The sequence below is a fragment of the Oncorhynchus clarkii genome, chromosome 1 (genome assembly GCF_045791955.1).
Source record: "Oncorhynchus clarkii lewisi isolate Uvic-CL-2024 chromosome 1, UVic_Ocla_1.0, whole genome shotgun sequence".
In the NCBI taxonomy this organism is placed as follows: domain Eukaryota; kingdom Metazoa; phylum Chordata; class Actinopteri; order Salmoniformes; family Salmonidae; genus Oncorhynchus; species Oncorhynchus clarkii.
Genome location: NC_092147.1, coordinates 61,475,089 through 61,496,975, shown reverse-complemented (window position 1 = coordinate 61,496,975; position 21,887 = coordinate 61,475,089). Strand labels below are relative to the sequence as shown.

At 43.7% G+C, this 21,887-nt stretch overlaps 1 protein-coding gene across 3 annotated transcripts in view; it reads left to right on the top strand.

The window, feature by feature from the left end:
• LOC139410100 (E3 ubiquitin-protein ligase MARCHF5) overlaps positions 1–21,887 on the top strand; it is a 52,538-nt gene that overhangs the window by 23,082 nt on the left and 7,569 nt on the right. For 2 of the 3 annotated variants that reach the window (XM_071155553.1, XM_071155547.1), the window contains exons 2-4: positions 4,156–4,358; positions 21,227–21,357; positions 21,451–21,652. In XM_071155553.1, coding sequence (XP_071011654.1) covers positions 4,156–4,358; positions 21,227–21,357; positions 21,451–21,652 — 536 coding nt within the window. The remainder of the gene's footprint in view (positions 1–4,155; positions 4,359–21,226; positions 21,358–21,450; positions 21,653–21,887) is intronic. The other variant, XM_071155559.1, reaches the window with a different exon arrangement.

The window sequence follows — 21,887 nt, the reverse complement described above, 5'->3', positions numbered from 1 at the left end:
CACTCTGGCATGGTTGCCAGTTGTACAGTGTTTCCTCTGACACATTGGTGTGCCTGGCTTCCATGTTCAACAAACAGTGTGTCAAGAAGCAGTGCGGCTTGGCAGGGTTCTCAACCCTTGGCATGGCTCTCGACCTTTGCCTCTCCCGAGTCTATACGGGAGTTGCAGCGATGGGACAAGACTGTAACTACCCATTTGGACTTCACGAAATTGGGGTAGAAAATTATCATATTAAACAATGCTTTTCTCCCCTCATCAATCGACACGCAATACCCCATAATGACAAAGCAAACATGGGTTTTTACACAATTTTGCAAATGTATTAAAAATAAACACATTTACAGAAGTATTCAGAACCTTTACTCAGTACTTTTTGAAGCACCATTGGCAGGAATTACAGCCTCGAGTTGTCTTTGGTATGACACTACAAGCTTCGCACACCTGTATTTGGGGAGTTTCTTCCATTATTCTCTACAGATCCTCTCAAGCTCTGTCATGTTGGATGGGGAGCGTCACTCCACAGCTATTTTCAGGTCTCTCCAGAGATGTTAGATTGTGTTCAAGTCCGGCTGGCTGGGATACTGAAAGACATGCAGAGACTTGTCCCGAAGCCACTCCTGCGCTGTCTTGGCTGTGTGATTAGGGTCATTGTCCTGTTGGAAGGTGAACCTTCTTCCCAGTCTGAGGTCCTGAGTGCTCTGGAGCAGGTTTTTATCAAAAATCTCTCTGTACTTTGCTCCGTTCATCTTTCCCTCAATCCTGACTAGTCTCCCAGTCCCTGCCGCTGAAAAACATCACCGTAGGGATGGTGTCAGGTTTCCTCCAGACGTGATGCTTGGCATTCAGGCCAGAGGTTTCAATCTTGGTTTCATCAGACCAGAGAATTGTGTTAATGATGGTCTGAGTTCTTTGGGTGCCGTTTGGCAAACTCCAAGCGGGCTGTCATGTACCTTTTACTGAGGAGTGGCTTCCGTCTGGCTGCTCTACCACAACGGCCTGATTGGTAGAGTGCAGCACAGATGGTTGTCCACAGAGGAGCTCTGTCAGTGCGACCATCATTTTCTTGGTCACCTCCCTGACCAAGGCCCTTCTCCACTGATTGCTCAGTTTGGCCGGGCGGCCAGTGCTAGGAAGAGTCTTGATGGTTCCAAACTTCTTCCATTTAAGAATGATGGAGACCACTGTGTTCTTGCGGAACTTCAATGCTGCAGACATGTTTTGGTAACCTTCCCCAGATCTGTTCCTCAACACAATCCTGTCTCTGAGCTCTACGGACAATTTCATTGACCTCATGGCTTGGTTTTTGCTCTGACATGCACTGTCAACTGTGGGACCTTATATAGACAGGTGTGTGCCTTTCCAAATCATGTCCAATCAATTGAATTTACCACAGGTGGACTCCAATCAAGTTGTAGAAACCTCTCAAGGATGATCAATGGACACAGGATGCACCTGCGCTCAATTTGAAGTCTTACAGCAAAGAGTGAATATTTATGTAAATATGGTATTTCAGTTTTTTTACTGTTTTATACATTTGTAAACATTTTTAAAAAGCTGTTTTCACTTTGTCGTTATGGGGTATTGTGTGTAGATTGAGGGGGGGAAATAATAATTTCCTGAATTTTAGAATAAGGCTGGAACGTAACAAAATATAGGAGTCAAGGGGTCTGAATTAGAGGTCGACCGATTATGATTTTTCAACGCCGATACCGATTATTGGAGGACCAGAAAAAGCCGATACCGATTAATCGGCCAATTAAAAACAAATATTTTTTAATTGTTTTATTTATTTGTTATAATGACAATTACAACAATACTGAATGAACACTTATTTTAACCTAATATAATACATCAATAAAATCAATTTAGCCTCAAATAAATAATAACCTGTTCAATTTGGTTTAAATAATGCAAAAACAAAGTGTTGGAGAAGAAAGTAAAAGTGCAATATGTACCATGTAAGAAAGCTAACGTTTAAGTTCCTTGCTGAGAACATGAGAACATATGAAAGCTGGTGGTTCCTTTTAACATGAGTCTTCAATATTCCCAGGTAAGAAGTTTTAGATTGTAGTTATTGTAGGAATTGTAGGACTATTTCCCTCTATACCATTTGTATTTCATTAACCTTTTGACTATTGGATGTTCTTATAGGCACTATAGTATTGCCATTGTATAGCTTCCGTCCCTCTCCTCGCTCCTCCCTAGGCTCGAACGAGGAACACAACGACAACAGCCACCCTCGAAGCAGCGTTACCCTTGCAGAGCAAGGGGAACAACCACTCCAAGTCTCCGAGCGAGTGACGTTTGAAACGCTATTAGCGCACACCCCGCTAACTAGCTTGCCATTTCACATCGGTTACACCAGCCTCATCTCCGGAGTTGATGGGCTTGAAGTCATAAACAGCGCAATGCTTGACGCACAACGAAGAGCTGTGGGCAAAACGCACGAAAGTGCTGTTTGAATGAATGCTTACGAGCCTGCTGCTGCCTACCATCGCTCAGTCAGATACTCGTATGCTTGTATGCTCAGTCAGATTATATGCAATGCAGGACACGCTAGATAAACTAGTAATATCATCAACCATGTGTAGTTAACTAGTGATTATGATTGATTGCTTAATGATTGTTGATTGTTTAAAATAGGTTTAATGCTAGCTAGCAACTTTCCTTGGCTTACTGCATTCGCGTAACAGGCAGGCAGGTGGTTATAGCGTTGGACTAGTTAACTGTAAGGTTGCAAGATTGGTTTCCCCGAGCTGACAAGGTGACAATCTGTTGTTCTGCCCCTGACAGAGGCAGTTAACCCACCGTTCCTAGGCAGTCATTGAAAATAAGAATGTGTTCTTAACTGACTTGCCTAGTTAAATAAAGATTAAATAAAGGTGTAAAAATATTTGGAAAAATCTGCCAAATCGGTGTCCAAAAATACCGATTTCCAATTGTTATGAAAACTTGAAATCAGCCCTAATTAATCTGCCTTTCCAATTAATCGGTCGACCTCTAGTCTGAATACTTTCCGAATGCACTGTGTGTATATATACAATACCAGTCAAAGGTTTGGACACCTATTCATTCAAGGGTTTTTCTTTATTTTACTATTTTCTACATTGTAAAATAATAGTGAAGACATCAAAACTATGAAATAACACATGGAACCATGTAGTAAGCAAGAAAGTGTTAAGCAAATCAAAATATATTGTAGATTCTTCAAAGTAGCCTCCCTTTGCCTTGATGACAGCTTTGCGCTTTCTCAACCAGCTTCATGGGGTAGTCACCTGGAATGCATTTAAATTAACAGGTGTGCCTTGTTAAAAGTTAATTTGTGGAATTTCTTTCCTTAGTGCGTTTGAGCTAATCAGTTGTGCTGTGACAAGGTCGGGTTGGTATATAGAAGATGGCTATATTTGGTAAAAGACCAAGTTATATAAATTTTACTTAAAAAAATATATATATATATTTTAATTTTTTTACTACATGATTCCATAAGTTATTTCATAGTTTTGATGTCTTCACTATTATTCTACAATGTAGGAAATAGTCTAAATAAAGAAACTCATTCTAGGGTTTATCTGTGTCCAAACTTTTGACTGGTACTGTATGTGTGTGTGTGTATATACACACACAGAGAGGGACAGACTATTATGGCCTTCACAGAATAATTATATTACTCAATAGTGTTTGGATCTTGTAGTCTTTAACCTTTTTTCATTTAAAGCCTACATTTCATGGTGAATGCAAGGTCACATGTAGTCTGCCTTGTCTTGGATACATGTTTGTTTTCTCATCCTGTCCCAGAGGAGCTGCCTCTCTCTCTCCCTGCCTGCCACTCAGTGCTTAGGGGACAGGGCTTTGGTTGTGTTTCCTGCCTCTGAACATCCTGTTTAATCAGCCAGTGTGTTGAGTAACTCTGAGGTTTACAGGGTGAAGGTCACATCATCTGGATGGATGCAAACCTTCTACCTGATACACAACCATTAATTAATTGTCAAATGCACTGAGAATACTTAATTTGCTGGTATACAGACGTCGACACAAAAACCAACAGCCCCAGTGTTTCAGCCAATGTGGGTGCGTGCATGGGTGCATCTGCCTTCTTGTGTGTGTTTATGTGCCTGTGGAACGAACACCCCTCTCCTGTGTTTGTGTGCGTTTCAGGAGCTGCTGGGTGTGCTTCGCAACGGACGAGGATGACCGCACGGCGGAGTGGGTGCGTCCGTGTCGCTGCCGTGGCTCCACCAAGTGGGTGCACCAGGTGTGTCTGCAGCGCTGGGTGGACGAGAAGCAGAGAGGCAACAGCACGGCCCGCGTGGCCTGTCCTCAGTGCAACGCCGAATACCTCATCGTCTTCCCCAAGCTGGGTATATGATATGATATAGTGGGGGCTATGGGCTGGACTGCAGTTTCCCTGGAATATTAGTTGGAGGTAGTTAGGGTCACAGATAGTTACTGAATGCATGCTTTCACGCTCTTTGTAGGCCACATCATCAAATTGGTCTCACCCTGTCCAAGCTAGTGCCTGTCCTGATTTTCACTTGTATGCTTATCACACATCAGAAGTAAAGAGATTAACATGCATTCACTGCTTATGTGATGTGTTTATGATTCAGGCCCATGTGAAAAATATTGATGTCATTTGAGCGTTTTGTAATTCCGTGGCAACTTACCTAACAGATGGAGACAGATCTGTTGCGTCTGTCAGCACACAGTCATGTAATAACAGCTGAATCCCTGGCAAATTTGTAGTATCTTTGCTTGAACTTCACTGTCAAAATGTCAGGACAACACTTAACTTCCCTACCTTTCCAAAGGGGAAGTAGCATTAGAAGGCAATTTCCATACCTAAATGGACTTCTGAATTGGTCCTTTGAGGACAGACAACTAATGGCTGTTGTTGCTGTCTCCCTAATAACGGTTGCAGCACAGGGACTCAGTGCTGTGAATAAGGAGTGGGAACTGAGAGCTCTAAAAACCACTCAGCCTGTCTCAACTAACTGCATGTTTATTTATTCCCAAAACCAGGGTGGGTTATGTGGTGAGTCTGGTAATTATACCCTTTGAGGGAGAAGTAACACAAGGAATTGGAGCGGGCAGGGCACCCGCCAGATGCACATTACCAGACCTGGGTTCAAATGTTATTAAACATATTTCAAATAGTTTGCCTGGAGTGCCAGATAGGTGGACTTCTCACTTGTGCGACTATTCTGTCAGTTCCGTTGCACCAGGAAAGCTCAATAAAACTCAGCGAAATAATTTTGAATGGTATTTGAACCCAGGTCTGCTACCCGCTCATTACCGGCCAGCTTCAGCCTCACTGGAAAATGCCAATTTGAAGAGGGGGTGTAGAGAGGAGAGGTGCCCACTGTAATTAACCCCAGCACGTCAGAGTGACGGGGGCACTGATTGTTCCCAACACAGGCACTTAGTCATCAAGTAAACATGGCTCTGCATTTGTTCATTCGGCGATTACAGAACTTTCAGCTACGTCAATCACCGTAAGAGAGGAAACTTTTATGTAAGTGGAAACCCTGGAAACTGCTTTGGGAAATGACACTTGTTGTACATTTTATAGCAACTGGTAAGCTATTAAATCACTCTGCATACATGTCTAATTAGGTCTAGGTACAACCTAAGAAGTAGGGCTTGGACATAAGACAATGTATTCGGGAGGGCAAGCTCTGCTGGTAAGCAGGGCCATGTTGTATTTTTAGATGCGGGCCTGGCTGTGCTGTCAGTCACCTGTGTTGCTATAAGCAGCAGGCGTAGCTAAACCTGCAGGACTGGAGCAGAGATCAGGGCACTTAGTTTGGACTCGTCTCTGGAGCTTCGGGTCAATGGGAAGACTCGGGACAGTTCCTAGTGTCGTTTGCCATGTGCAGGACAGAACTAATCATGTGTCATTGATAAAGTCATGTCACGTGACAAACCGGCACCCGAGAATTCTCAAGCAGTACTTTGTGGGCTTCGAACACACATCAGATCAGTGGCATTTGTATTTCCATGTTCACTTTCACTTCGCTCCCCCATTTGAAAGTATCTGGCTCACTGAAAACCATAATTATCCCGTGTCCCATCATGGAAGCGTTTCTACTGCTTAGTATTTCAGATAACATTGACGGAGCATGAATCCATACTGGGGATTTGGTTTGGTGGCAGGCTTTTTGAATGTCATCTCTGATTCGCCGGCATGATTAGTAGATGAGGCGACTAGTTAATCTCAATGTGAATATTTTTGTTCCAGATGGGCATTACTCTCTCTCTCTTTCTCCCAATATGTTAATGGTTATTGGGTGTATAGAGTAGCCTAACTGTGTTAGCCTGACACTGGGCCTGCTTGCATGTTCAGTAAATAACCTTGTCTCTGTCTTCTCTCCTGAGGCCCACCGTGCCTGCTGCCTGCATGATTATTTTGGGATAAGTCTGTCTGTCACTCTGCCCTTGTCCCCACCGGTACATTTATCCGGTTAACCTTCAAAACAGGTGAAGGGAGAAGAAAAAGAGATGTTGGGCTCGTTGTCCCCCCTCCACACACACACACACACACACACACACAGAGAGAGAGAGAGGAACTAATCTCTCATTCCCATTCAGTAGCTACTGAAGACTTGTTCTGGACACTTTGTTTTCATCGCCCCCTTTGCTATCCGGCTGATCAGTAGAACTTCTTTGTGGTCAGTTGTTTTTTTTGGCCAGTGTCTTCACCAGATTAGTCATCATGAAATGTGGCCTAAATGTTTATCAAGTTCATCAGTTCCCCTACACACACATCCTCCACAAGTTTTGTTTGTGTTCCTTTTTCTTTTGAATTACCCCAGTGTTTTTTCCAGGCAGTAACAGTGGTTAGATGAGGGGTCGTGAGGCAATGGGTTATTTGGACAGGGCCTTCAATGTGCCCTAGTCTGTTGAAAGATAACGTCGTTCGTAGAATCATGTAGTAGGCTTAGGCCTCGATCGCTCATCGTTTATTGAGTCGTGTACACCGGCTCATAGGGGCTTATGTTAACTTCGATTTAACAGCGCGTGAAAGTCCTCTGAAAGCTTTCGGAGACTTTCCCGACACTGGGATGACAACTTCCCGCAGAAGGCCAGGGAGCATACAGATGGGCATTTTTATTTACGCCATCTGCCAAGGCCCAGACCAATCTACTGGTCATCACCCATGTGTGAGGGACGAGAGGAAGAGACAGTGTCCTTCTCCAGGTACCAGAGACTGAGGTAGATACCCACCAGGCTGTGTAGGAGGCAGAGAGAGGGTACAAGATGGGGATGGGATTGTTGGTAGATGGGGAAACGATGTGAGATGGCACGAGAGAAAGAGGAGAGGCCCAGTCATTGAATTGTACCAGTCTGCCTCCTCCCCTAAGCATTCTTCCTTTGCCTACCCATGTGTTCAGACAGAGGTGTAGAGAGAGTGGGAGGGAGAGAAGGAAATTAGGCCAAATTATGAGGAGAGCAGCTCATCAACCAACGGCCGGAGAGGAAACCGGGGTTGCCCGCCACTGCTGCTGATGAATCACTAAAAACCCAGGCCCGAGAAATAGCCGACGGCCCAGACAGCACCCAATGAATCAGCAGCACACTGACACTGCCATCCTACCACCTGGAGCAGCCATCTGCCCGGCAACTCCCAATTCTCCTCTGTAATACCCTGCCTGCCCTGGGGACTGGAAACGCTCAAAGAAATTGCTTTCCTCTGTGTGAAAGCAGTTCCCGAAGCAGCAGATCGGACAGTGAGTTGACAGACAGAATGTTCTGGTGCTCACCTCAGGCTTTTATTTACAATATTAACAGGTGCAGGACTAATTGGCCAATAAACTTTGTACAGAAAATAACAAACAGGATGTTGACAGAGACTTGAATAAATCAAACATATTCTCAGTATAAACTATTGCCTATGACAAAACTCCGGTATAACTCTACACTAGCCAACATATTACCTGTCCAGCCTGCTCTCCCCCAGGCAAAAGCCAACTGAGTACCTAAACACTCTTTCCAGGAACTCCTTTCAGATAGGAATGTTCCATCATGATAGCCCCAAAACACATTTCTACCATAAAGGCCTAATTTCTCATGGATATATTAATATAACATTATAAACAACGGTTTTACATAAACACGCACACTTCAATAACTTGTGCCATAACTTCAACTTTAAGTCACGATACACATTCATGAAGTAATTCACCCCTGCAATAATGAATCACTTTGGTTATTCCCGTCAACCAATAAATGTTCCTTGGTGACAAGTGGACTAATTTGCCTGACACCGGCACTTCTACAAGGAGGCAGCGTGAGATGGGTTAAATGCTGTGATTATACTCTACCAACACTTCGATCATTCTAATAATATATTTCACATCACTAGAGCATGTACCTTTTAAATGGGCAGCTTTATTCACGGTAGAAACACTGTTAACAAGTTACATTGTTTTAGTAACTGTCGTGCGCAACAAACACTTTGGCGCCTTCATGTCAAAGTATTGTTGGCAAACAAAATGCGCTACTCAATCCAAAATTCAGGTTTCTTGACTGTACCGTGAAGAGATATAAAGAGTCTCTTTTTTTCAACCAATAATTTGTTTCATTGTTTGCAAGTCAATAGAGATTCGCTCAAAGACACTGACATTTTATGTAACTTCACCGTGGCTTCAGCAGCCACATTATGACACGGCTTCCAGAGGTCGTGATGTCATACTCTGTCTGATGTGTGCTTTTTTTTTTCTCCACCTGAACTCAACACAGTATTCTGCTCATGCAGACTCGATGGACACCCGAGGATAGTGTGCTAGTATTGCCTCAGTGGCTCTCTGGGGTTGTCAGTAGTGTTTAATTGATTAGTTAAGTCTGATTTTTTTAGCACATCTTGTTTCACGACTTGTGCCGTAGAGCTTTACCTGGGTTCCTCTGTGCGTTTATGTGCTAGGCTACATCACCGCACCTCACCTGGGGGCTGCCTCCTACCTTTTTTGAGATGAACACGGCTGCCTTCATAGAATTAGAGTTTAATAGGATGTCTGTCTGTCTTCATTTGTATGCTTAGGATACATAAATATGTGCATTATAGTTTGAAGTAAGCACAGTGCTGCACTCAATTGAACACAAAAACAACAGCGCTATGTTGCTGGCTCCTTCCTACAGTCTTCTAATGTAAAGTACTAGTCTGTTCTGGGCTTGATCACTGTGGCATAGGCCAACAGACAGACACGGGATACTAAACAGCTTCTGTGTCTGGATTTATAGTCACCCATCTGACTGTGCTAAAAGTAGAAGTAAACTTTTAGAAAGGGGGAAAAAAATGTGTTTACTTCTCCATCAGTTGGGAATGGCTTTTAAGGGTGTTTCAGTGACTTTAATCAGCCTCAGAAACATGGCACTTTCGCAGCTCACAGACATTAGAGGACAACTTTCAATTGGTGTAATAAAGGCCGAGATGGGTGCTGGGTGGTAAGCTTGCTGACGTGTAGTTATTTTGTCGTTGCGCTCTGCTGATCCCAGCTCATTTGTTAGCCTGACAGGCGTTACTCATGTTCCTACTCTCAGGGCCGGGCCTCAGGTTAGTGCAGCATCACATTGATGGATTTACACCGTGGTGGATGTGTTTGGCTATAGCACACCACTCGTGTTAGGTTTTTCTCTACTTGTTTTGGGCTGTAAACTCTGAGATTTCAAGTAGAAAAGTGCAGTTAGCCGTGGCACTGGTATGGTAAGTTAGCTCAAGTTTTTTGCTTTTTTTTACCTCAGCAACTGATGATTTCCACCCGTGCTATTATTCTGATTTGGCCGGTGGTGTAAAATGAGGAACGGCGTGTCCTTGCTGGCTCTTCTGTGAGAGGATAAAAAAGTGGGTTGGAACAGTGTGCCAACATGCCTGCCCGCCAGTGAGAAAGTGGGATGCAGTTGCAGTTTCTCTCGATCCCATCCACTCTCTTTTAATTATGTTAATTAGGAATTTGCTACCAAGCGCTGAAATGAATTGCTTCGCTTTCCTTTTTGCCAAAAGCCATTAAGTGTGACCCAGTTCCCTCTGGCTGTGGATGGCGTAATGCTTAGGCAGGGACAAAGCGGAAGGGATTCCGACGGTGTCATCAAAATATGCCCAGATTAATGTGTTGAAGAGGCATGAGATCAGTCTGGTTGGCAAACATAGGTGCACTAAAGCACAACCCTGGAAAGTGGCAGAACTGACAGGATACAGGAGGCCAATGTGTTTAACTACTTTAAGAAATGAAAAGTGTTTGTTCCCCGTTGTGCCTGTTGGAAGCTTTGAGGTGACACGTCACACTTCCATTATTCCTTCAGGTCTCTGTTGCACCATCTCTACTGCACCATTGTTCCTACATTTGAGACCTGATTTCACGGCTTTCTCCAGAAATGGCAGCGTCACTATAGGCATTCAATGCAAATATGAAGTCCCTGGCGTTTTAGCCGTGGGCATTGCTGGATTATTTGACCAATTGTGGTCACCACCAATGTAACCTCAAATATTTGGGGGCACTGAGCAAGTTTCAGCTCTGCTGAGCGCCAACTTGAACATTGGGAAAATTCTATGCAACTTCCAGCGAATGTTTACTGTGGACACGGAGGCTGTGCCTGCTTTAAGTTTAAACAGTGGCCATGTAGGCTATGGAGTAAACATTTTAACATGGAAATAGCTGTTCTGTCATTCAGCCAATGTGTAGTGTTCAATTTAGGTCTACATTCCATGAGACTTTTGAAAGAGAGAAAAAAAACATGCATGGCTTGACATTAACTTTTCATATAAAAAAAATAAAAAAATTCTCCTCAGTTTTGTGATATCCAATTGGTTAGTTACAGTCTTGTCCCATCGCTGCAACTCCCTTACAGACTCGGGAGAGGCCAAGGTCTTTAGCCATGTGTTCTCCGAAACACGACCCTGCCAAGCCGCACTGCTCCTTGACACGCTGCTCGCTTATCCCGGAAGCCAGCCGCACCAATGTGTCAGGAGGAAACGCCGTCCAACTGGCGACCATGTCAACGTGCATGCGCCAATTGGCCAATTGTTGCTTATTGCTGACTACAAATGATCTATAACTGGGCTAATAACTCACTAACTAGCAAAGGATATGAACAAATTGTGCACATGTGGCTACATGCAGCTCTCGCTTTGATCTCAAAACAAGCGCATCTACTCACGACCGCTCATGCTGTAAACGCAGTCCAGTTCAAAGTAAGTGGCACAGATCCATATATGGCTATGGTATATTTGCATATAGGCCAACTGCAGCTCTGATTGTTAATGCCACACCGGTCTGTAAAGTATGGGCTGAGTAGTGCATGTTAATGCAATAGAATCGTACTCAAAAGGCATTCTGCCTACAACAAAATCTCTTGCGTAGTTAGTTTTGTTTCTGTATGTTGCATTGAAAGCAGCTAATATTGCATTGATTCGGTCCCAATTGCCACAGTAAAGGGAAACGTTGATAGTGTTAACAGGGAAAACTCTAGAACTGTGGTCACCAACCTTTTCTGAGTTTAGATCACAGAGTCAAAATGCAAGCCGAGATCTACCGCTCATATTTTTCTTTAACAGGAAAAACGTAAGCCTATTCAACATTAACCAATGAAATAGAGTACTGTTGCAATGAGGTTTGTGCAGTGAGCTTTAGGCTAGAGGTCAACTGATTAATCGGAAGGGACGATTTTTCAAGTTTTCATAACAATAGGAAATCTGTATTTTTGGACAACGATTTGGCCGATTTTTTAAATGTATTTATTTTATTTCTATTTAAAAAAAAGTAACTTCTTGGTGACGGGGCAGTATTTTCACGTCCGGATGAAATGCATGCCCAAATTCAACTGCCCGCTCCTCAACCCCAGAAAATAAGATATGCATATTATTAGTAGATTTGGATAGAAAACACTCAGAAGTTTCTAAAACGGTTTGAATCATGTCTGTGAGTATAACAGAACTTATGTAGCAGGCGAAACCCCGAGGAAAAAACAAAGATCTTTTTTTTGAGGTCATTCTCTTTTCAATGTGGTTTCATTGGGAATCCAGATTTCTAAGGGACCTTCTTGCAGTTCCTACTGCTTCCACTGGATGTCACCAGTCTTTAGAAAATGGTTGAGGTTTTTCCTTTGTGTAATGAAGCCCTGTTGAAAACGAGGGTCACTTCAAGTGTACTGTTAGATAGAGGCCGATGACTAGAAAGGTAGCGTCAGTTTGTTTTTTTCCTGTATTGAACACAGATCATCCCGTCTTCAACTTTATTGATTATTTACTTTAAAAAATACCTAAAGTTGTATTACAAAAGTAGTTTGAAATGTTTTGGCAAAGTTTACAGGTAACTTTTGAGATATTTTGCAGTCTCGTAAGTGTTTTTCTGGATCAAACGCGCCAAATAAATGAACATTATAGATATATATCGACGGAATTAATCGAACAAAAGGACCATTTGTGATGTTTATGGGACATATTGGACTGCCAACAAAAGAAGCTCGTCAAAGGTAAGGCCTGATTTATATTTTTATTTCTGTGTTTTGTTTCGCGCCTGCAGGGTTGAAATATGTTTTCTCTCTTTGTTAACGGAGGTGCTACCCTCAGATAATAGCATCGTTTGCTTTCACCCAAAAGCCTTTTTGAAAACTGACATGTTGGCTGGATTCACAACACGTGTATCTTTAATTTGGTATCTTACAGGTGTGATTTCACGAAAGTTTGATTTTTGTAGTAATTTATTTGACTTTGGCGCTCTGCTAGCATCCCAGGAAAGGTTAACTAGGCAAGTCAGTCAAGAACACATTCTTATTTTCAATGACGGCCTAGGAATGGTGGGTTAACTGCCTTGTTCAGGGGCAGAAGGACAGCTTTTTACCTTGTCAGCTCCGGGATTCAATCTTGCAACCTTACGGTTAACTAGTCCAACGCTCTAACCACCTGCCTCTCATTGCACTCCACGAGGTTACGCGAATGCAGTAAGAAGCCAAGGTACGTTGCTAGCTAGCATTAAACTTATCTTACAAAAAATAATCAATCATAATCACTAGTTAACTACACATGGTTGATGATATTACTAGTTTATCTAGCGTGTCCTGCGTTGCATATACTCGATGCAACGCAGGGGGATGATTTAACAAAAGCGCATTTGCGAAAAAAGCACAATCGTTGCACCACTGTACCAAACCTTAAACACCAATGCCTTTCTTAAAATCAATACACAGAAGTATATATTTTTAAACCTGCATATTTAGCTAAAGGAAATCCAGGTTAGCAGGCAATATTAACCAGGTGAAATTGTGTCACTTCTCTTGCGTTCATTGCACGCAGAGTCAGGGTATATGCAACAGTTTGGGCAGCCTGGCTCATTGCGAACTAATTTTCCAGAATTTTACGTAATTATGACATAACATTGAAGGTTGTGCAATGTAACAAGAATATTTAGACTTAGGGATGCCACCCGTTAGATAAAATACGGAACGGTTCCGTATTTCACTGAAAGAACAAATGTTTTGTTTTCGAAATGATAGTTTCCGGATTCAACCATATTAATGACCAAAGGCTCGTATTTCTGTGTGTTATTATGTTATAATTAAGTCTATGATTTGATATTTGATAGAGCAGTCTGACTGAGCGATGGTAGTCAGCAGCAGGCTCGTAAGCATTCATTCAAACAGCACTTTCGTGCGTTTTGCCAGCAGCTCTTCGCAAGCACAGCGCTGTTTATGACTTCAAGCCTATCAACTCCCGAGATTAGGCTGGTGTAACTGACGTGAAATGGCTAGCTAGTTAGCGGGGTGAGCGCTAATAGCGTTTCAAACGTCACTCGCTCTGAGACTTGGAGTAGTTATTCCCCTTGCTCTACATGGGTAACGCTGCTTCGAGGGTGTCTGTTGTCGATGTGTTCCTGGTTCGAGCCCAGGTAGGAGCAAGGAGAGGGACGGAAGCTATACTGTTACACTGGCAATACTAATGTGCCTATAAGAACATCCAATAGTCAAAGTTATATGAAATACAAATGGTATAGAGAGATGGTCCTATAATTCCTATAATAACTTCAACCTAAAACTTATTACCTGGGAATATTGAAGACTCATGTGTAAAGGAACCACCAGCTTTCATATGTTCTCATGTTCTGAGCAAGGAACTTAAATGTTAGCATTTTTACATGGCACATATTGCACTTTTACTTTCTTCTCCAACACTTTGTTTTTGCATTATTTAAACCAAATTGAACATGTGTCATTATTTATTTGAGGCTAAATTGATTTTTATTGATGTATTATATTAGGTTAAAATAAGTGTTCATTCAGTATTGTTGTTATTGGCATTATTACAAATAAAGAAAAAAAATAGTCTGATTTTTTTTTTAAATATTGGTATCGGCTTTTTTTGGTCCTCCAATAATAGGTATCGGCGTTGAAAAATCATAATCGGTCGACCTCTACTATAGGCCCAATACATTATCGCCACATTGGCTTTGCTTGAATTGTCCTGCCAGTGAATGCAATGTTGTTCGGCACATTTTCTTACTTTACAGAATTATAAAATGTCTTAAATCGTTTTTTTCCCCTCCTCAATCTTCAAACACTACCCCATAGTGACAAAGCAAATGTATTAAAAATAAAAACATATCACATTTACATAAGTTTTCAGACCCTTTACTCAGTACTTTGTTGAAGCACCTTTGGCAGCGTTTACAGCCTTTAGTCTCTTCTTGGGTATGACGCTACCAACTTGGCACACCTGTATTTGGGGAGTTTCTCCCATTATTCTCTGTCAGGTTGGATGGGCAGCATCGCTGCACAGTTATTTTCAGGTCTCTCCTGCGTTGTCTTGGCTGTGTGCTTAGGGTCATTGTTCTGTCAGAAGGTGAACCTTCTCCCCAGTCTGAGTTCCTGAGCGCACTGGAGCAGGTTTTCATCAAGGATCTCTCTGTACTTTGCTCCATCATTGTTAAATGGAAGAAGTTTGGAACCACCAAAGCTCTTCCTAAAGCTGGCTGCCCGGCCAAACTGAGCAATTGGAGGAGTAGGGCCTTGGTCAGGGAGATGACCCAGATGGTTGTCCTTCTGGAAGGTTCTCCAATCTCTGCAGCACTCCACAATCAGGGCTTTCTGGAAGTGGCCAGATGGAAAACACTCTTCAGTAAAAGGCACATGAAAGCCCGCTTGGAGTTTGCCAAAAGGCACCTAAAGACTCTCAGACCATAAGAAACAAGATTCTCTGGTCTGATGAAACCAAGATTGAACTCTTTGGCTTGAATGCCAAGTGTCACGTCTAGCACCAAACCCTCGAAAACCTGGCACCAAACCCTACGGTGAAGCATGGTGGTGGAAACAGCATGCTGTGGGGATGTTTTTCAGCAGCAAGGACGGCGAGACTAGTCAAGATCGAGGCGAAGATGAATGGAGAAAAGTACAAAACCTGCTCCAGAGTGCTCAGGACCCCAGACTGGAGAACAATGACCCTAAGAAAATAGCCAAGACAATGCAGGAGTTGCTTCGGGACAAGTCTCTGAATGTCCTTGAGTGGCCCCGCCAGAGCCCGGATTTGAACCCGATCGAACATCTTTGGAGAGACATGAAAATAGCTGTGCAGCGACGCTCCCCATACATCCTGGCAGAGCTTGAGAGGATCTGCAGAGAAGAATGGGAGAAACTCTCCAAATAAAGGTGTGCCAAGCTTGTATTGTCATACCCAAGAAGACATGAGTACTGAGTAAAGAATCTGAATACTTATGTAAATGTAATAAATCAGTTTTTTTTAAATCATACTTTTGCAAAAATGCCTTAACTTGACTTTGCTTTGTCATTATGGGGTATTGTGTGTAGATTGATGAAGGGGGAAAAACACATTTTAAATCAATTTTAGAATAAGTCTGTAACCTAACAAAATGTGGACAATTCAATGGGTCTGAATATTTGCGATGGCTGTGTGTATGTTTACAAACTCAGCAAAATAAGAAACGCCCCTTTTTCAGGACCCTGTCTTTCAAAGATAATTCGTAAAAATCCAAATAACTTCACAGAACTTCATTGTGAAGGGTTTAAACACTGTTTCCCATGTTTGTTCAATGAACCATAAATAATTAATGAACATGCATCTGTGGAATGGCCATTAAGACACTAACAGCTTAAAGGTGGTAGTCAATTAAAGTCAGTTATGAAAACTTAGGAAACTAAAGAGGCCTTTCTACTGACTATGAAAAACACCAAAAGAAAGATGCCCAAGGTCCCTGCTCATCTGCGTGAACGTTCCTTAGGCATGCTGCAAGAAGGCATGAGGATTGCAGATATGGCCAGGGCAATAAATTGCAATGTCCGTACAACACCTGCATAGGATCAGTACATTCGAACATCACACCTGCAACGTTGGGTTTGTACCCATAGGCAATGTTGTTGCCAGTGATGGCAAAAACAACTGCCCGAGTTACACCAGGAACGCACAATCCCTCCATCAGTGCTCAGACTGTCCACAATAGGCTGAGAGAGGCTGGACTGAGGGCTTGTAGGCCTGTTGTAAGGCAGGCCCTCACCAGACATCACTGGCAACAACGTTGCCTATGGGCACAAACCCACCTTTGCTGGACCAGACAGGACTGGCAAAGTTCTCTTCACTGACGAGTCGAGGTTTTGTCTCACCAGGGGCGATGGTCGGATTCCCGTTTATCGTCGAAGGAATGTGCGTTACACTGAGGCCTCTGGATTGAGGTGGAGGGTCCGTCATGGTCTGGGCGGTGTATCACAGCATCATCGGACTGAGCTTGTTGTCATTGCAGGCAATCTCAATACTTCCTGCAGGCTCATCCTGACCTAACCCTCCAGCATGACAATGCCACCAGCCATATTGCTCGTTCTGTGAGTGATTTCCTGCAAGACAGGAATGTCAGTGTTCTGCCATGGCCAGCAAAGAGCCCGGATATCAATCCCATTGAGCACATCTGGGACCTGTTGGATCGGAGGGCTAGGGCCATTCCCCCCAGAAATGTCTGGGAACTTGCAGGTGCCTTGGTGGAAGAGAACTCGCAAATCTGGTGCAGTCCATGAGGATATGCACTGCAGTACTTAATGCAGCTGGTGGCCACAGATACTGACTGTTGATTTTGAACCCCCCCCCCCCCCCGCCCTTGTTCAGAGACACGTTATTAAATTTCTGTTAGTCACATGTCTTCCTCCTAATGCAAGACAATGCTAGACCTCATGTGGCTGGAGTGTGTCAGCAGTTCCTGCAAGAGGAAGGCATTGATGCTATGGACTGGCCCGTCCGTTCCCCAGACCTGAATCCAATTGAGCACATCTCGGACATCATGTCTCGCTCCATCCACCAACGCCACGTTGCACCACAGACTGTCCAGGAGTTGGCAGATGCTTTAGTCCAGGTCTGGGAGGAGATCCCTCAGGAGACCATCCGCCACCTCATCAGGAGCATGCCCAGGCGTTGTAGGGAGGTCATACAGGCATGTGGAGGCCACACACACTACTGAGCCTCATTTTGACTTGTTTTAAGGACATTACATCAAAGTTGGATCAGCCTGTAGTGTGGTTTTCCACTTTAATTTTGAGTGTGACTCCAAATCCAGACCTCCATGGGTTGATACATTTGATTTCCATTGATCATTTTTGTGTGATTTTGTTGTCAGCACATTCAACTATGTAAAGAAAAAAGTATTTAATAAGAATATTTCATTCATTCAGATCTAGGATGTGTTATTTTAGTGTTCCTTTTATTTTTTTGAGCAGTGTATATCACACACACACAATTATTTGTATTTTTTGGGTGGTCGGACATTTTACAGTGTAAACTTAAAACAACCATATATATATGTTAATTTATCACTCTTTGGACATAGGCGGCCCTGAAAAAACACTAAGGTGGCCCGCCCAAGACTTTTCTATGCAGAAGAAACCCTGCAAGAGTAGTGGACAGTGTCTGTGTACTGATTTGGTGTCTCTCTGAAATCCCAGACCTTGGGCAACAGCACTTGAACATTGTTCATGTGGGAGGCAACCTGTCTGCCTAGGGAGACAAGTCTGAGTTGGATATGACCAGTGGTTCTGCTCCAGCAGAGGGGGATGGGCTCTGCTACAGGTGCCATGGCAACAGTGCCAAGTAGTGCCACATAATCAGCTCATTGGCCTCGTTGAGGATCACTAAAACATTCAACATTCAAAGTCAAACTGATGCTGTTGCCTCGGCCGGGTAACTCAAACAATGACGCAGTGTTAAAGTCTTCCAAGTGACACTTCGGGCATGTCGCCTACTTAAAAAATAAAGTAAAAAGACAGCTCAGCATAGCCATCAATGAGGACAATCCTTCACATCAAAGAGACCTGATGTCCTGGACCCCTCTTTCCCTTTAGTGTCCTCCACTGGTCTCCTGTAAAGCAGGTTGCCTCCCGTCCCCATAGATATTGAATGATTTCCCCTGATTGCTCTGGAATGTGAGAGAGGAGGATGAGGAAGGAGGATGATAAAAAGGAGGATGGAAAAAGGTTAGCTGGAGGTCATAGCTATTACTTGACTGTCCTAAGGGGTCATATGGGGTAGGCTACTATATATGACACAGAGTGGCTGCCTAATCTGATCTTGGACACAGGCCTGTTCCTATAGCATTGATACAGGCCTGTTCTTATGACAGTTAGAGCCAGGTTCACACACATGGTCTCCCTCTAACACTGTGAAGGTGTTCCACAGCCATGGTAAAATTGGCAGTCTTCATCTAAATAACAATCCATTTCTCTCCTCTGCCTAATCCTCTTTTGCTACACATTCCAGCGCAAATGTTTTCCAGTCAAACCCAATACTTCACATGCTTTTTCTCTGAGCACAACAGGAATGCTGAGTAAAGGAAGCTCATTCTTTTGAGCGTTTCCACGTTGCTGAAATCACATTACTCATTGTACTTTAATAATGTCTCACAACGGTGTGTCTTTCTTTGGTTTATTCTGTGTGCTTTTCCTCACTGTTGAAGTTACCTTACTCGTTGAATATCTCACGATTGTGGCCTATGTGCGTGCCTACATGTATCTACACTACATGGTCAAAGGTATGTGGACACCCCTTCACATTAGTGGACTCTGCGATTTCAGTCACACCCGTTGCTGACAGGTGTATAAAATCGAGCACAGAGCCATGCAATCTCCATAGACGAACACTGGCAGTATAATGGCCTTACTGAAGAGCTCAGTGACTTTCAATGTGGCGTCGTCCATAGGATGCCACCTTTCCACATTTCTGCCTTACTAGAGCTGCCCCGGTCAACTGTAACTGCTGTTGTTGTGAAGTGGAAACGTCTTGGAGCAACACCGGCTCAGTCGGGAAGTGGACACAGAACGGGACCACAAAGTGCTGAAGCCTGTAAAAATCATCTTTCCTCGATTGCAACACTCACTACAGAGTTCCTAACTGCTTCTGGAAGCAACGTCAGCACAATAACTGTTCGTCAGGAGCTTCATTTCATGGGTTTCCATGGCTGAGCAGCCACATACAAGCCTAAGATCACCATGTGCAATGCCGAGTGTTGGCTGGAGTGGTGTAAAGCTCGCCGCCATTGGACTCTGGAGCAGTGGAAACGCGTTGTCTGGAGCGATGAATCACGCTTTACCATCTGGCTGTCTGACGGACAAATCTGGATTTGGCGAATGCCAGGAGAACACTACCTGCCCTAATGCATAGTGCCACCTGTAAAGTTTGGTGGAGGAGGAATAATGGTGTGAGGCTGTTTTTCATGGTTTAGGCTAGGCATCTTTAGTTCCAGTGAAGGGAAATCTTAATCGTACAGCATACATTCTAGATTATTCTATGCTTCCCACTTTGGCAACAGTTTCCTGTTTCAGAATGAAAATGCCCCCATGCACAAAGCAAGGTCCATAAAGAAATGGTTTGTTCAGATCGATGTGGAAGAACTTGACTGGCCTGCACAGAGCCCTGGCCTCAACCCCATCGAACACCATTGTGAAAAATTGGAATGCCAACTGCCAGCCAGGCCTAATTGCCCAACATCAGTGCCCGAGCTCACTAATACTCTTGTGGCTGATTGGAAGCAAGTCCCAGCAGCAGTGTTCCAACATCTAGTGGAAAGCCTTCCCAGAGTGGAGGCTGTTATAGCAGCAAAGGGCAGCAAACTCCATATTAATGCCCCATGACATTTGGAATGAGATGTTGGACGAGCAGGCGTCCACATACTTTTGACCATGTAGCGTATGTGTTTTTCCTCATTACTGAAGACATCACTTTCTCATTTGTACTTCAAGTAGGGCTACTTTCATTGTACACGGGTTAGTGTCTGCGAGTAGAGGGATGGTGTATACCACAGGTGTCAAATTCATTCCACAGAGGGTCGAGTGTTTGCACTCCTCCCTGGTACTTGATTGATGAATTAAGGCGCTCTCCTCACCTGGTTGTCTCGGTCAGTGGCGGCCAAACTGGGGCGCGCGAGGGTGCATTTTCAAAATTGGGTAGTGCATCAGTTTTCCACCAGTCATGTCAGTCATTACATACCTTTTTAGAGAGCTTATTATAACTTGTTAGAAATGTTCAGATCAGCTAAAGTTTTTTTTTTTTTTTTAGGCCATAGATTTTGTTGTACTGTTTTGTTTGAAGCTATCAAATATCACACGAATACACATGAGACATGGCACAATGTATAGAATTGTAAGTAAATGAGCTTTAAAACAGTGAATGTTCTCTGCACCCCTTGACAAAATGTGTAGACTTGCAGGAAATGAGCTTTAAACCTGCAAAATGTTCTCTCTGCCAACAAAGAAGTGTCTGAACAGTGCTTGTGCCCATAGAAATGGATGTGCGTGTTTGGGGCGGGGAGCGGGATGTTCCCCAATGCTTGAAGTGGGGCCGGAGTGTAAACATTTGGGATTCCCTAGTCTAGGTCTTAATTGAAAGAAAAAAACAGCAGACACTAGGGCATCCATGGAATGACTGACACCCTCACTAAGCATTCTACAGTACCACCAGGAATCTTATGACCCCTGCTGGAGAGACAATCCCAAACTGTCATCTGTTAGGGACTCTTCTTTACTCCACCTCAGCATGAGCTATTTGTAGAGTTCTAGACAGGCTCTTCTTTTCCCTTTTTCACTGTAAAAACATAACACAAAAAGTAAAGTATAAAGTAACACAAATGACCAGTGATTGAAAACCGACACTACGGTGTGCCCTAATGAATATGACCCAGGCCACAGAGGGGACAACACCCTTCCAAACCCTGTTTTTACAATCGGTAACAGACACTATCTTTCTGTATCCCTCCAGGGCCGGTGGTGTATGTGCTAGACCTGGCGGACCGGCTAATCTCCAAGGCCTGTCCCTTCACCGCCGCTGGCATCATGGTGGGCTCCATTTACTGGACCGCTGTCACCTACGGGGCCGTCACTGTCATGCAGGTGAGACCATAAAAATAAAACGCGCACACACACGGCTGTGTTTATTAACAGACTACGGCTTGACCATGGTGTCCCCTCTGTCCCTGTGCCCAGGTGGTGGGCCATAAGGAGGGCCTGGACGTGATGGAGCGGGCAGACCCCCTGTTCCTGCTCATCGGCCTGCCCACCATCCCCGTCATGCTGATCCTGGGGAAGATGATCCGCTGGGAGGACTACGTGCTGCGCTTCTGGAGGAAGTACTCCAATAAGCTGCAGATCCTCAACAGCATCTTCCCAGGTCAGAAAGGACACATTGGTAGGGATGCCCACCGTTCCGCAACACCAGTGTTATACTAAAATGGGTGGAGTTCAGCTTATTCATTATGTGTGTGTGTCTGTATGATGAAGAGTGGGTGATAAAGATCTTGATAGATGATGCTACCTGTGTTAAAGACTGTAAACGAATTTTGTGCACAACATTGAGCTTTTTGTGCGCATGATAAATGTCTGATCATTTATTTTGTGTGAACACTGTGGCTTTCCCAGGGTGT